Source organism: Rhinoraja longicauda, chromosome 14 (genome assembly GCF_053455715.1).
Source record: "Rhinoraja longicauda isolate Sanriku21f chromosome 14, sRhiLon1.1, whole genome shotgun sequence".
NCBI lineage: Eukaryota > Metazoa > Chordata > Chondrichthyes > Rajiformes > Arhynchobatidae > Rhinoraja > Rhinoraja longicauda.
Window position 1 is genome coordinate 49386715 of NC_135966.1, and position 16187 is coordinate 49402901.

The 16187-nt window shown below is 44.7% G+C and overlaps 1 protein-coding gene across 1 annotated transcript in view; it reads right to left on the reverse strand.

The window, feature by feature from the left end:
• LOC144599786 (sodium-dependent phosphate transport protein 2A-like) overlaps nt 1-14172 on the reverse strand; it is a 35272-nt gene extending 21100 nt beyond the window's left edge. The window contains exons 1-5 of the mRNA XM_078411022.1: nt 14115-14172; nt 11300-11497; nt 5811-5939; nt 5154-5297; nt 2353-2464 (exon numbers count right to left, since the gene is read on the reverse strand). Of these exons, the coding sequence (XP_078267148.1) occupies nt 2353-2464; nt 5154-5297; nt 5811-5939; nt 11300-11497; nt 14115-14172 (641 nt within the window). The remainder of the gene's footprint in view (nt 1-2352; nt 2465-5153; nt 5298-5810; nt 5940-11299; nt 11498-14114) is intronic.
• Nucleotides 14173-16187: the final 2015 nt, after the last annotated feature.

Below are 16187 nucleotides of genomic sequence, written 5' to 3' on the forward strand. Positions count from 1 at the left end.
GGGACTCTATTCCTTGGAGTGCAGGAGGATGAGGGGCGATCTTATAGAGGTGTACAAAATCATGAGAGGAAAAGATCGGGTAGATGTACAGAATCTCTTGCCCAGAGTAGGTGAATCGAGGACCAGAGGACATAGGTTTAAGGTGAAGGGGAAAAGATTTAATCGGAATCTAAGGGGTAACTTTTCACTCAAAAGGTGGTTGGTGTACGGCACAAGCTGCCAGAGGAGGTAGTCGAGGCAAGGACTATCCTAAACTTTAAGAAACAGTTAGACAGGTACGTGGATAGCACAGGTTTGGAGGAATATGGACCAAACGTGGGCAGGTGGGCCTGTTTCCACACTGTATCACTCAATGACTCTATGACTATTCAGCCTTCATTCTGAGCACAGTAACATACATGTAATTTGTGCAATTCTTCTGGGAGAGAAAAATTATGAATACTTATTTTCAATTTCTGTCCCATTGAGATACTAATTAACATTTTACCTCAGAAGACAGTGGAGTTTTTAGTTTAGCCTAGCCTGTTGTCATGTGTATAGTGAAAAGCTTTTTGTTGCATGCTATCCCAATTAAGGGAAAGACTGTACATGGTCACAATCGAGCCCCCATAGTGTATAAATAGAGGGATAAAGTGAATAACATTAGTGCAAGGTCAAGTCCAGTAAACTCCAATTAAAGATATCCTGAGGCTTTCCAATGAGGGAAATGGTAGGAAAAAAACTTGCAGATGCTGGTTAGAATCGAGGGTAGACACAAAATGCTGGAGTAACTCAGCGGGTCAGGCAGTATATCGGGAGAGAATGAATGGGTGACGTTTCGGGTTTGTAGAAGGGTCTCGACCCGTAACGCCACCCATTCCTTTTCTCCTGAGATGCTGCCTGACCCGCTGAGTTACTCCAGCATTTTGAGTCTACCCTCGAAATGGTAGCTCAGGACTACTCTCTGGTTGTTGATAGGACAGTTCAATTGCCCGATGACAGATAGATTGCAACATAACGGTGGCACAGGAAGATTTGGTAGAACGTGTTGGTAGAAAGAGGCCCTTCAATTGCCCATTGTGAATCCAATCACCCAAGTAATTAAGACATTCATCCAAGATTTTGGAGCCATAGCCAGAACCAAGCTCATTGTCATTGTGAGCACATGACTGCCTAGATCACAGATGCTTTAGAATGAACCCAATCTCGAATGGTAGTGAGATAATTAGTGGCCTACTAGAACAGGGTGGACCCAATGGGCCCAAAGCACTCCTGCATTGGTATAGCACCCTCCTCACCCCCACTCCCCCCCTTCCCCTCCCCCCACTCACCCACTCCACCCCCCTCAACCCCCCTTTTCCCCCCCTCCCCCCACTCCATCCCCCCTCAACCCCCCTTATCCCCCCTCCTCCCCTCACCCCCCCTCCACACTTAGGGGCTCAATGGCACTCCCCCCCCCCCCACCCCCAGCCCCCACTCACCCACTCCATCTGCCCTCAATCCCCCCTCCTCCCCCCCCACTCACCCACACCATCCCCCCTCCCCCCACTCCCTCCCCCCATGACACCGGTTGAAGCGGGCACCCCCCCACATTGGCCGCCACTCCCGTCACTCGGGCGGGTCCCATTGTAACGTCAAACGCGCTGATGGCCAGGGGGAAAGGAAAAGTGATTTTTTTTATTTTAAAAAGGTGATTTTTTAAGTTTAAAAAATGTAAACAAATTAAAATATAACAGGCATTTGAAATACAAGACAATGGTGATTAAGATGATGCTAAAATTGTTGCGCTATCGTGCACCATTTTGGCTGTAGTTTGGGAACATACTAAATCTATATATATATATATATATATATATATAAATATCAGTCTGAAGAAGGGTCTCGACCCGAAACGTCACCCATTCCTTCTCTCTAGAGATGCTGCCTGACCTGCTGAGTTACTCCACCATTTTGTGAATAAATACCTTCGATTTGTACCAGCACCTGCAGTTATTTTCTTACACAATATATCCAGTGCCATCGTAAGGCCCACTGGAAATTGGAGGAACAGCACCTCATATTTCGCCTGGGCAGCTTGCAGCCCAGTGGTATGAACATCGACTTCTCCAACTTTAGATAGTTCCTCTGTCCCTCTCTTCCCCTCCTCCTTCCCAGATCTCCCTTTATCTTCCTGTCTCCACCTATATCCTTCCTTTGTCCCGCCCCCCTGACATCAGTCTGAAGAAGGGTCTCGACCCGAAACGTCACCCATTCCTTCTCTCCTGAGATGCTGCCTGACCTGCTGTTACTCCAGCATTTTGTATATATATATATATATATATATATATATATATATATACAATGTGAGAGTTTTAGTAATAAAATAGATCTTACCGTTTGAATTCATTTCTGTCTCCAGCTTGCATGAGAGCCACAATGGTGTTCGTGACAGAGGTTCCAATATTAGACCCCATGATAATTGGAATGGCAGACTGCACTCCCAGCACTAAAAAAAAAAAAAAACACAGATATACTGAGTGTTTGTATTCAAAATTGGAAAGGCAGGACCTGTTACATATTATTATCCAAATACACAAGTCTCTCAATTGTATCTCTGATGTGTTGGATTGAGTTTGACAGTCCGTGTAGATGCCCACTAACTTACTCTGACTGTCATCTGGTTATCTGTCCAAAGTAATTACATCTCAAAATCTCATTTCCAGAACCTGGCTGGGTTTCATCCTTTTTATGAGAACAGACGTTTCCTGGAACAAACTGTTGGTTTGTTGAACAGGCAATTAGCTTCGACATGAGAGAGTTCAGTCAGAGAGTTGTGAATCTGTGGAATTCTCTGCCTCAGAAGGCAGTGGAAGCCAATTCTCTGAATGCATTCAAGAGAGAGCTGGATAGAGCTCTTAAGGATAGCGGAGTCAGGGGGTATGGGGAGAAGGTAGAAACGGGGTACTGATTGTGAATGATCAGCCATGATCACATTGAATGGCGGTGCTGGCTCGAAGGGCCGAATAGCCTCCTCCTGCACCTATTGTCTATTGTCTATTGTCTTTTGAGATCCAAGGTATGGATCATATCAGAAAAATTATGACAACTGGTAAAGACTGAGTAGGGCAGAGTGGGGTGCAGGGCTAATGTTAATGATGAAAAAGGGTTGAAGAGGAAAGATTGAGTAGAATTCCCTGCAAGGGCAGTCACTTTTATACTCTGCCTTCTTTCCTTCCCACCATTGAAGTCCAGAATAAGGTTCTATCCCAGTGTGTTAGAACAAATGAGCCTTAATACTCAATGTTACTGCAATTGCATTAAGAAGTTTAAATGAAGGAAGCTGCATTTCTGTAGCAAATGGGAATCTTCTCATCCAAGCTTTTCAATGGGATCATTTATTATGGTTAGATAATAACCAGATGGGCCTCGGCAAGCCTGGATAATTAAACCTGCCCCTAAATGTGATGGAAGTGTTATGTCCAGTTACTATGGGAGGATCAGAAAAAAGATCAGGAAAAAAAATCAGCAAAATTTATTTAAAAGTATTTAAAAATAATTCAGGAGTGTGTTGAATATGATCTTATCATCATATCATATCATATATATACAGCCGGAAACAGGCCTTTTCGGCCCTCCAAGTCCGTGCCGCCCAGCGATCCCCGTACATTAACCCTATCCTACACCCACTAGGGACAATTTTTACATTTACCCAGCCAATTAACCTACATACCTGTACGTCTTTGGAGTGTGGGAGGAAACCGAAGATCTCGGAGAAAACCCACGCAGGTCACGGGGAGAACGTACAAACTCCTTACAGTGCATTACCCGTAGTCAGGATCGAACCTGAGTCTCCGGTGCTGCATTCGCTGTAAAGCAGCAACTCTACCGCTGCGCCACCGTGCCGCCGTCTTAATCAGCCAATTAAGCCGTAGAGGTTTGTAGGTTAGTTGGCTTGGTATAAATGTAAAATTTGTCCCCAGTGTAGGATAGTGTTAATGTGTGCGGGGATCACTGGTCGGCATGGACTCGGTGGGCCGAAGGGCCTGTTTCCACGCTGTATCTCTAAGTTAAACTAAACTAAATTGAAAGCAAAACCCAACCATAGGCCACACCATTGCATTTCTGCAAAGCCTCTGCAAACAAGTTCCCCCAGGTTTCTTCACAAATAATCAGATGAAAATTATTCCAAGGAGAAATAAAAAATAATGAATGGGGTAACTTGGGACTTGAATGAAGAGATTGTAATGGGGACCAGAGGGAAATAATACAGAGTGGCAGAAGGCTTGAGAAGGGACCCCAGACATTTGAAAGTGTGGATCAGTAAAGGTGAAAAGAGGGTGGAGGGATGGAGAAAGATGGAAAGCAAGGGTTACTTGAAGTTAGAGAAGTCAATGTTCATACCGCTGAGGTGTAAGCTGCCGAAACAAAATATGTGGTGCTGTTCCTCCAATTTGTGCTAAGCCACACTGTGAAAACGGAGGAGGCCCAGGGCAGAAAGGTCCAGGGCAGAAAGGTCAAGGCAGAAAGGGAATGGGGGAGGGGGGGAGTTAAAGTGCTAAGCAACCAGGGGGGATCTTATTGAAACATATAAGATAATTAGGGGATTGGACACATTAGAGGCAGGAAACATGTTCCCAATGTTGGGGGAGTCCAGAACAAGGGGCCACAGTTTAAGAATAAGGGGTAGGCCATTTAGAATGGAGATGAGGAAGAACTTTTTCAGTCAGAGAGTGGTGAAGGTGTGGAATTCTCTGCCTCAGAAGGCAGTAGAGGCCAGTTCGTTGGATGCTTTCAAGAGAGAGCTGGATAGAGCTCTTAAGGATAGCGGAGTGAGGGGGTATGGGGAGAAGGCAGGAACGGGGTACTGATTGAGAGTGATCAGCCATGATCGCATTGAATGGCGGTGCTGGCTCGAAGGGCTGAATGGCCTACTCCTGCACCTATTGTCTATTGTCTATTGTCTATTGTCTATCAGGTAGGTTTAGGTGGACTGAGCGGAGGTGTTAACCTAACTGATCTCCCTACCTGATCTCCTCTTCAATAAAATCACCTTTCTGTGGCAGTGTGGAGCTCAGTTGTTAAGTCGAGATATATCATAATAGCCGCTAATGTTTCGGCGTGACTGATAATGGTTTCTCTTTCTGTCTGCAAGTTTCTGCCTGTCTCTTGTGATCTGACTATGAGTATGTACTTACATCCTGACGACACCATGCTGACAATGATGGACGTTGAAGTGCTTGAGCTTTGGACCAAGACGGTGACTAAGATTCCCACCACAAGTCCAGCCACAGGATTAGACAGGATAGCATTGTCCTTAAAAATATCACCTGCCACCTTGCCTAAAAAAGAAAGACATCATTGCCACATGTCCTACAAGATGGTCACAATCATGCTTGGAGCGAGCCAACTGAAAATACTTCTGGTCGGTTGTGTTCATCTTTTGAACAGAGAACAATTCAAGATGATCTAGCTCAGAGAGGCTGAGCTAGGAATTAACACGTGCTGTTCATTTTACACTTGTAAATGGAGCAGGCCCTTACAGGACAGCTCTATGCACTCAGACTCAGGTCCAGTTGCTAACCATCCTGACACACACACACCTAAAAAAATCTTAGATATTTCAAGTAGACCAGCATTCATTCTTCAACACTCCAAAGAAAACAAGGTCTAAATTTTAAGCTATTTACGATCATTTAGCCCCGTGAATACCAGCTGCCTCCCAAACTAGTAAATCACTTATTACATCCTTTCTCAAGTCACAGGACATGAAGTGTGTGCAGCACAAGTCGAATGCTTTCATCCTGCACACAGAGGTGTTGGACATGAAGTACAATGAATGAAACATCGCTTACCTCCCGCAAGTTGAAACGCTGCGCTGAGAACATCGAGAGAGCACACAAACATGTAGAGAAAGCTAAAGAGGAGCAGCATCTTCATGGATGAGTTCAAGATAAATCTCACTTTCCCTTTTGCGTCAAGCTCTGAAATATATAAATATATAAATATATCGGATTATTTTTAACCATCTGATTTCTCTTCATTATGATACTGGCTGATCACTTGGTCGGCGAGACCACGCGCAGGCCCGGCGATCATTTTCGCTGAACATCTCCGCTCTGTCCGCCTAAACCTACCTGATCTCCCAGCTGCTAAACGCTTTATCTCCCCCTCCCATTCCGATAGAACTTTTTCTCCTGGGTCTCCTCCATTGTCAGTGAGGCCCAGCGCAAATTGGAGGAACAGCACCTCATGTTTCACTTGGGCAGCTCACACCCCAGCGGTATGAACATTGATTTCTCTAACTTCAAATAGCCCTTGTTTTCCCTCTCTCTCCATCCCTCCCCATTCCTAGCTCTTTGATCAGTCTGACTGTTCCCCTGATCAAATGTTATCTCTGTATGCTTTGTTCTAGCTAACAATGATCTATTCTACATTTTCCTTGAGCTCCATCCCCTTTGATGTCTCGTTTTAATACCTTATACTTCCTTATCTCTGTGTCTCCCTCTCCCCTGACTCTCAGGCTGAAGAAGGGTCTCGACCCGCAATGTCACCCATTCCTTCTCTCCAAAGACGCTGAGTTGCTCCAGCAGTTTGTGTCTATCATCACTTTCGATCTTAGATTTTGGGCATATGTACACATTTCTCATTTTTCAGATGGTAAATTAACAAGGGTAATTTCATCAACAACCCCACCCCACGCTCTGGCTCTGCGAATCCATTCAAAATAATCCCAGCTCTTTGTTCAGTTCCAATTTCACCTACTGAATTCAGCAAACATTCCTATTCCACGCTTTCCAAAGTGTAGCCACAAAAAGGTTCATTGATTTATTTACCTAATCCTTTTACGTTCAAATTCAAGTCTAGCTGGCCTGTGTGACCAGCCATGAAATCCAAAATTTGTTACCTGGGTTCGTAAAAATGGCCTTGAAGCTGCTCGATTGTCGTGAAAGCCAACATAGTTCACCGTTGTGTGAAAGTGGTGAACATTGCCCGGTCCATCACAACATTGACCTCCCAACCATCAAAGGGACCTACAAGAGGCCTTACCTCAAGAAGGCAACTAATATCATCAAAGACCCACACCTCCCTGGCCACGCTTTTATCTTGCTGTTAACATCGGGAATGAGATACAGGAGCCCGAGAATCGTTACTATTAAGTTCAAGAACAGCTTCCTCCCCTCAACCATCAGGCTCCTGAAACACACCACACGGCCCTCACCACAAATCCACCTCAGCACCGACTGATGGTTGCACTACATACTTCAGTTTGCACGATTATGGTCCAGTTACCCAGTATTAAGGGCCCCATAGCAGAAGCATCCACATCGCTGGGCTGGAAACTGGAAGTGTCCTGAGCTAATTCTGCTACCACCATCATCTATTGTACAAGTGATGGCTCCCACTGATTGCCGCCGGAAGCTTGCGCCCTTTTCAGGACAGACGATGACAGAGATGTAAAATTTGAAAAGGAGTGTAGGAAAATAACTGCAGATGCTGGTACAAATCGAAGGTATCACAAAATGCTGGAGTAACTCAACTGAAGTCTGAAGAAGGTCTCGACCCGAAACGTCACCCATTCCTTCTCTCCAAGATGCTGCCTGACCCGCTGAGTTACTCCAGCATTTTGTGATACCTGTAACATTTGAAACATGGATGGTGGACACAAAAGAAGAAGAAGACCCAGTATCACTGATAATCTGTTGTATTATTGGTGCTGTGAGTTTATTTTGTGGTCTTGTTGTGTAAACGTGCCTATAAACCTGCAGCAAGTAAGAATTTCATTATTCTGAACCTGGTGCATTTAACAATTAAACACTCTTGACTTGACTCAATGTCCTTTATAAAAGTAAGTATTCCAACTTTGTTCAGTCTGGCATACTAACGTGTAGGAAGGAACTGCAGATGCTGGTTTAAACCAAAGATAGACACATAAAGCTGGAGAAACTCAGCGGGGCAGGCAGCATCTCTGGATAGAAGGAATGGTGGTGACGTCACCCGTTCCTTCTCTCCAGAGATGCTGCCTGTCCCGCTGAGTAACTCTAGCTTTCTGCGTCTGTCGTTGGCATTCTAATGTGATTGGTGCTGAAGTGATATACTGTAGCACCGGACTGCTGTTCCAGCCAGTCAAGAACTAACCAGCAACATTTGCAGGACACCTGGAGATGGATAATAAATGCCAGCCCCGCCAGCAATCCCCATAGCCCAAAATGTCACCTTTAATCAATTTCATTCAATCTCTACCTTTGCAAAACATACTAAAAGTTAGCAAGCAGATTGGTGTAGCTGCAGCCTCATCACTCCGATGAGCCGGCTCCATCTTGAGCTGGGATACTGCCCGGGTTGAGTTTGCACGTTCTCCCGGTGACCACAAGGGTTTCTTCCCATATCGCAAAGATATGCTGGTGAGTTAATTGGCCACTGGAAACTTATTCCTTAAATGAGGTAAGTGGAATAAGGATGCGAGAGAGAATAATCTGCCTGGCTTCCGAGGTATAAAGGGAGGGATGGAACGGATGATGCAGCTGGGAGCTGGCATGGAGCTGATGAGTTGAATGGCTCCCTGCTGTCTTATAATAAATAAATAAACCTTGCTTCTCACTTGATGGTAACCTGTTCAGGCCCAGTATGAATAGTTTGAAGACATTGACGTAATGCAAAAGTAGATAAGTATAAAATTAGCTAACGCTACAAAATGCTGTGGGATTAGACGAATCATATGATGAACCCAACAAATTTTGGGCATGAGATGTTACTGAGTTAATGCATCAAAATGGATGTGAGCTGAAGTTTCAAAGTATTGTTATGTAGTGTGTACATGTAGTTATGTAGTGTGATCTTGATTTTTATCACTCCACCTTTGGTTTGTTCTCTTATCCACCAAGAAACTCCCCCCCCCCCATCAAACCGTCTGTCTCTGTCTACCCCACTCACTTCTACGCAATAATTTTAGTCTCCTTAGAAATCTTGTGTTATAGAAAATCATGTTATAAAAACTATCGAGCCAGTGGGGAAAAGCAGATTAGGGGCATAGAGAGTTTCAGGCTCACAGTAACACAATTAATTTACCATAATATTTTCAAAAATAAAGGACTTTTTTAATAACTATGTTTATTTCTATTACTGCAAGCAAAAATAATACTAACGGTTATAACAGAGCTTTATTTGTCGTTCGGTACCGAAGTACCGAACGAAACTACATAGTAACATTGTTTAATAGAGTATTGTTGCTCAAGTATTATTGATTGATTGTCAGTTTCAAATACCACCCATGGTGGAACTGACCGATTAGCTCAGGGAGGTTAAATGGAAACAGTGACTTTTTGCAACACATCTCTTTCTCTGCTTGACAATTGCCAGAGCAACTCTCAGGTGGTTTTCTAGTTCCCGATCAAAATCCTGTTCCATCCAATGAGCAGCGATAGAGTTGCCAACTTACAGCGCCAGAGACTCGGGTTCCATCCCGACTATGGGTGCTGTCTGTACGGAGTTTGTACGTTCTCCCCGTGACTGCGTGGGCTTTCTCCGAAATCTTTGGTTTCCTCCCACACTCCAAAAAAGACGTACAGGTTTACAGGTTAATTGGCTTGGTATAAATGTAAATTGTCCCTAGTTTGTGTAGGATAGTGTTAATTTGTTATCCACTTTGGTGGTAAGAATAGGAAGGCAGAGTATTATCTGAATGGTGTCAAGTTAGGAAAAGGGGACGTACAATGAGATCTGGGTGTCCTAGTGCATCAGTCACTGAAAGGAAGCATGCAGGTACAGCAGGCAGTGAAGAAAGCCAATGGAATGTTGGCCTTCATAACAAGAGGAGTTGAGTACAGGAGCAAATAGGTCCTTCTGCAGTTGTACAGGGCCCTAGTGAGACCGCACCTGGAGTACTGTGTGCAGTTTTGGTCTCCAAATTTGAGGAAGGATATTATTGCTATTGAGGGCGTGCAGCGTAGGTTTACTAGGTTAATTCCCGGAATGGCGGGACTGTCATATGTTGAAAGACTGGAGCGACTAGGCTTGTATACACTGGAATTTAGAAGGATGAGAGGAGATCTTATCGAAACGTATAAGATTATTAAGGGGTTGGACATGTTAGAGACAGGAAACATGTTCCCAATGTTGGGGGAGTCCAGAACAAGGGGCTGTAGTTTAAGAATAAGGGGTAGGCCATTTAGAACTGAGATGAGGAAAAACGTTTTCAGTCAGAGAGTTGTGAATCTGTGGAATTCTCTGCCTCAGAAGGCAGTGGAGGCCAATTCTCTGAATGCATTCAAGAGAGAGCTAGATAGAGCTCTTAAGGATAGCGGAGTCAGGGGGTATGGGGAGAAGGCAGGAACGGGGTAATGATTCAGAATGATCAGCCATGATCACATTGAATGGCGGTGCTGGCTCGAAGGGCCGAATGGCCTCCTCCTGCACCTATTGTTTATTTATTTATTATAATGCGAGGGGATCGCTGGGCGGTGCGGACTCAGTGGGCCGAATGGCCGGTTTCCACGCTGTATCTCTATGCTAAACTAAACAATGCATCAATCGCATTACATATAATTTGAGTTATGGAGACACATATTATAGCTGTATTGTATTTCATTAGAAAAAGGAATCTCTTCAACCAGTATTGTCTGATCTTGGTCAATTTTTATTTATTGAATCACAGGACTTTATTGGCTGAAGCAGATACATAGATGCTAATGGTGTGTGATTCCTGGGCCTTTTATATATATGTTCTCATATTTCTTAGCTCAGTTCTCCATCTATCACCTTTTTGAACATTCTGCAGGTTTACCTGCTTTTGGCAAAACCTATCTGGCCAGTCATGCGCCCATAGCATGTTGGCATTCCTGCAATTTGCATGTCAGGATGAGAGTGCCCAAGGTATAGGTTTAGGTTTGCCATTGCCCCCTGTACCAAGGCACAGTACAAAGCTTTGTCTTGCATGCTATCCGACAGATCAGGTAATACTATCAAATCAAGTCAAACTCAAGTTCAATCGTTAGAGCAAAGGGGGAGATACAGAGTACAGAATATAGTTCTCCACATCTGCACCCATTTACCTCTGTCGATTGATAAATAGCACTTACAGGCTCAATAGAAACAAGATTTAACAAGAGAGAAAATAAAGATGGACACAAAATGCTGGAGTAATTCAAATTGCAGAAGGGTCTCGACCCGAAACGTCATCCATTTCTTCTCTCCAGAGATGCTGCCTGTCCCGCTGAGTTACTCCATTGTTTTGTGTCTATCTTCGGTTTAAACCAGCATCTGCAGTTCCTTCCTAGAGCAAATGATGAGTTGGGGAAAAATGTTCTGTCGGGTTATTTGTATAAATTGATGGCCCACCACTTACCCCTCCATTGGAGCACATTAGAATTGCCTAGCTTGGAGATTGTCCAGGGTTTCGATGAATGTGAGTCAATCTCAAACTTGTCCATGCCATCCACCAGGTTGACTGACGATCCTGGACAGAGGTACCCATGGTCCGAGTGTGCGACCCCTCCCACCGTGGGGAGAGGGAATGGTTTTGTGCCCGCCACTCCATGCATGCCTGTCACAATAGAACACAACATTAGTGATGCTCTTTGTTCTCCTCCTGCTGTCAATCCTGTCCCGACCCAACTACCATAGACACTCCAAGCTCCCAGACCCTAGAAGTCATTCAGAAATTACATGTATGAGAAAACTGAGCAGTTTTAGTGAACCACTTGCTGACCTGCAAATCTGAAAGTATCTCTGAACATTGTTAGCTTCTATCTAGGGTGGCAGGCAGGTAGTAGATAAAAAGATGCATTCATAGAAACATAGAAACATAGAAAATAGGTGCAGGACTAGGCTATTCGGCCCTTCGAGCCAGCACCGCCATTCAATATGTCTTCAATATATTGATATATCCCTTGATTCTGTTAGCACTAAGGGCTATATCTAACTCTGTCTTGAAGACATCCAATCCATTGGCCTCCACTGCCTTACAGCGCCAGAGACCCGGGTTCAATCCTGACCACGGGCGCTGTCTGTACAGAGTTTGTACTTTCTCCCTGTGACCGCGTGGGTTATCCCGGGTGCTCTGGTTTTCTCCCACACTCCAAAGATGCACAGGTTTGTAGGTTAATGTTGCTTTGGTAAAATATGTAAATTATCCCTAATATGTAGGATAATGCTAGTGTATGGGGATCGCTGGTCGGTGTGGACTCTGTGGGCTGAAGGGCCTATTTCCGCACTGTATCTCTGAAACAACGACTACAACTCCAACAAGCTTGTTTAATGCTCAGCGTAGTCAAATAACCTCATCTGACTGAGATTTGACATGAACGTATGAAAGGGTTATTAAAGTATTTTTCCTTGTGGGCAAGTGGGCGTGCCTGCCTGTGCCACCGTTGCAAAGATGTTTTGGCACTTTCTTTTATTATCCAGGTGATAGATTTTTCTCCACAACCAGTGTCACTGGAACAGATTGTAACATTGCCTTTTGTTTTGCGATCTGACACATTTTCTATACGTCGATGCATCTGGTTGCAAAGCTCTGTGGGAGGCTTTGGTGAAAGCAAAAGGCGCTATTCAATTATATATATATATATACAATTTGTAGGTCTGAAGAAGGGTCTCGACCCGAAACGTCACCCATTCCTTCTCTCCTGAGATGCTGCCTGACCCGCTGAGTTACTCCAGCATTTTGTGAATAAATACCTTCGATTTGTACCAGCATCTGCAGTTATTTTCTTATATATATATATATTTGTTTGTCGTTCTTCTCAACAGAAAGCAGAAAGCCGGAATGCCTGCACTCCTGACCATTTGCCCACCACATGCCAAAGTGTAGCTGGCATAAGTCGAGTTGGCACAGATTAGTGGTCACTACTGGGTGAAAAGAAACGACCGCCAAGAAATTGGACTCGATACTTCCACACACTAATCAGGTAGCATGTATGTTGTTGGTCTGGCATCAGCCACATCACTAGTGACGCAACAAAAAAATATATATGACCAATATAAAGTCATAAGGTCACAAGTGATAGGAGCAGAATTAGGCCATTTGGCCCATCAAGTCTACTCCGCCATTCAATCACGGCTGATCTATCTCTCCCACCTAACCCCATTCTCCTGCCTTCTCCCCATAACCCCAGACACCATATACGCTGAGGAGTTAGTGTATGGCCTTCATTGAACGGTGACTACACCCAGGTGCAGATTGTGGAAGCCTGTTCCTGTATTTAACGGGATATTTCATGACACCACAGGGTTCAGAAATCATGAATGTTCTGCAATATCAGATTCTTGAACCAATCTACACAACCCTAATTCTCAGTCTTACTCTCAGTCTGAAGAAGTGTCTCGACCTGAAACGTCACCCATTCCTTCTCTCCTGAGATGCTGCCTGAGTTACTCCAGCACTTTGTGATACCTTCGATTTGTACCAGCATCTGCAGTTATTTCCCTACACCACTCTAATTCTATCTCAACACGGACCACTGTGAACCATCTCTTGCACAATCATGCTCATGTTTTATTTTTCTCTAATTGGGTTTCGAACAGTCTTTTTTTTTGTTGACAGACACAAAAAGCTGTAGTAACTCAGCAGGTCGGACAGCATCACTAGAGCTACGGAATGGGTGACGTTTCTGGTCGAGACACTTCTTCTTCAGACTGAGAGTCAGGGAAAAGGGAAACGAGGGATATAGACGGTGATGTAGAGAGATAGAGAACAAATGAATGAAAGATGTGCAAAAAAGTAACGATGATAAAGGAAACAGGCCATTGGTAGTTGTGGCCGAGGTGAAAATAGACAATGTCTTCTTGTTACTGTCTTGCAGAATTTTATGGATAATTTAAATATAATTATTTTTTTGGCTGAGTCCACATGCTGTGATGCTGCTACAAGCAAGATTTTCACTGTGCCTGCATCTCACTGTACATGTGCATATGACAATAAACTTGATTGGACTTGGCTTGACCTGATATGAGGAGACCACTCTGACTGGGTGCTGGGCTCACTGCAAGCTATTTGCAAATCCACAGAGTGAGCTACCATCAGCAGGCTGTGATTCTGCTGAGACGCTCGGTCAATGGCTGCCTCAGTAGTTCATTGCTACCAGCTCCTTTAGAGTCATGATAGCAATGACCAGCCCTTCAGATGTGCGGCCAGAATCTCCTGGCCATTATCCCAGTACATATCTGCTGTGTGGTCATATCGTAGATCGCTACGTCCAGGCCTGGCTCTCCTCCCATCGGTTAGTAGGTAGAACTACAAAAAGACATGACTGTCAGCCTAATTCCAGAGTGTAATTCTCGCAGTGTAATCAGTGTTTTGGGGGGAACAGTATGTGTGATGATACCATAAAAATGCAGAATATATCTCATCTATCAATTCACAGATTTTTGTTACTAATCTTTCTAAATGTTTCTGCAAGTTTCTGCCTACTAAAATGGCTCCATGACCTACTACGGTTTTTAGGGTTGGGTGGTCTATCTTGCTCCTCTAGTATCTTTGGTTGCAGGCACCTCAACATCATGTGTTTGCACTTGCAGATAGTAGCTGGTATCAGGGGAGATCTACAGACAGTCAGATAGCTACAGCAGGTGTATCTCACCTCTGTGTTATGTAAAAAAACATAGCACAAAAAGTAAGGAAATTTGTGTTTGGTAGATTATTTCTTTGTTGTAACAATGCTTCTTGACAATAAATCCTATACCGTTGGAAAGCCTGTTTATTTCCCTTTTAAATGGTGCCACATTTGTAAGGAACATGCATTTGTGGGATGAGCAGCAGAGCTGAGTATATGGGTTGCGCCCATGAAAAATTTGCCAAATCTTCTCTGCCAATGCCAAACAGCTTATTCTGCTGTTGCTATTGACTCTTGTTTTGAGCTTCTGGTACCCCCAGGTGCTGACAATCAGGTGCCTGATTGGCACCTGATTGGCAGCATCAGTGAGCATGGGCCCTGCTACAGTGGTCAGTAGGTGTCTGCTCCAAGAATCGTCATGCCACGTTTGACTATTCTGGATAGGGCCCGTGCGATAGGGCAACTTCAAGCTGGTGTTTCGCAAAACCAAGTTGCGGCATTATTTGGAGTGAGCCCTAGTACCATCTCCAAAGTGAAGGCCAAGTTCCATATAACGGGGGATGTCAGAGACAGGCCACGAAGTGGGCGTCCGAAGAAGACGACACCCGAAGAAGACCGTTTCCTCACCCTGTCAGCACTTAGGAACCGTAGGCTGTCTTCTACAGATTTGCAGTCAAGGTTTGCAGGACGATATGGCCGACGGCTCTCTGCCCAGACAATTCGGAACAGACTGCACGCAGCCGATCTCCGGTCTCATAGGGCTGCCAGGAGGCCTGCCATGACTGCCCTTCACCGTCAGGCCCGTTTGCGCTGGTGTCGGCAACACGTGCACTGGAACCTGAACATGTGGAGGAACGTTATGTTCAGCGATGAGTCCAGATTCTGCCTACGGCAGTTGGATCATAGGGTCAAAGTGTGGAGAAGACGCGGAGAACGCTATGCTGATTGCTGCACCGATAGAGTGGGGCGGCATCTCCCTCACTGGAAAAACGAGGCTTGTCATCATTGGAGGCAATCTCAATGCAGAGAGATATCGAGATGAGATTCTGCAACCAGTGGCAATCCCATATCTCCACAGTCTGGGACCGAACTCCATCCTCCAAGATGACAATGCTCGCCCCCACAGAGCAGGGTTTCTCAGAGACAACCTCCAGAATTTGGGAGTGGAGAGGATGGAATGGCCTGCCAGCAGTCCTGACCTCAACCCCATTGAACACTTGTGGGATCAGCTTGGGCGTGCTGTTCGTGCCAGAGTGACCAACACAACCACGTTGGCTGACTTGCGACAAATGCTGGTTGAAGAATGGGATGCCATCCCACAACAGTGTGTGACCAGGCTGGTGACCAGCATGAGGAGGAGGTGCCAGGCTGTTGTGGTTGTGTATGGTTCTTCCACACGCTACTGAGGCTCCTGTTTATTAAATGAATAAATTGTTAAATTGCCAATATGTCTTGTTTCTTCAGACTTCAATCATCCAATCCACCAAACAACACCGAACAAGAGTCAATGGCAGAATAAGCTGTTTGGCATTGGCAGAGAAGATTTGGCAGATTTTTCATGGGCGCAACCCACATACTCAGCTCTGCTGCTCAACCCACAAATGCATGTTCCTTACAAATGTGGCACCATTTAAAAGGGAAATAAACAGGCTTTCCAATGGTATAAGATTTATTGCCAAG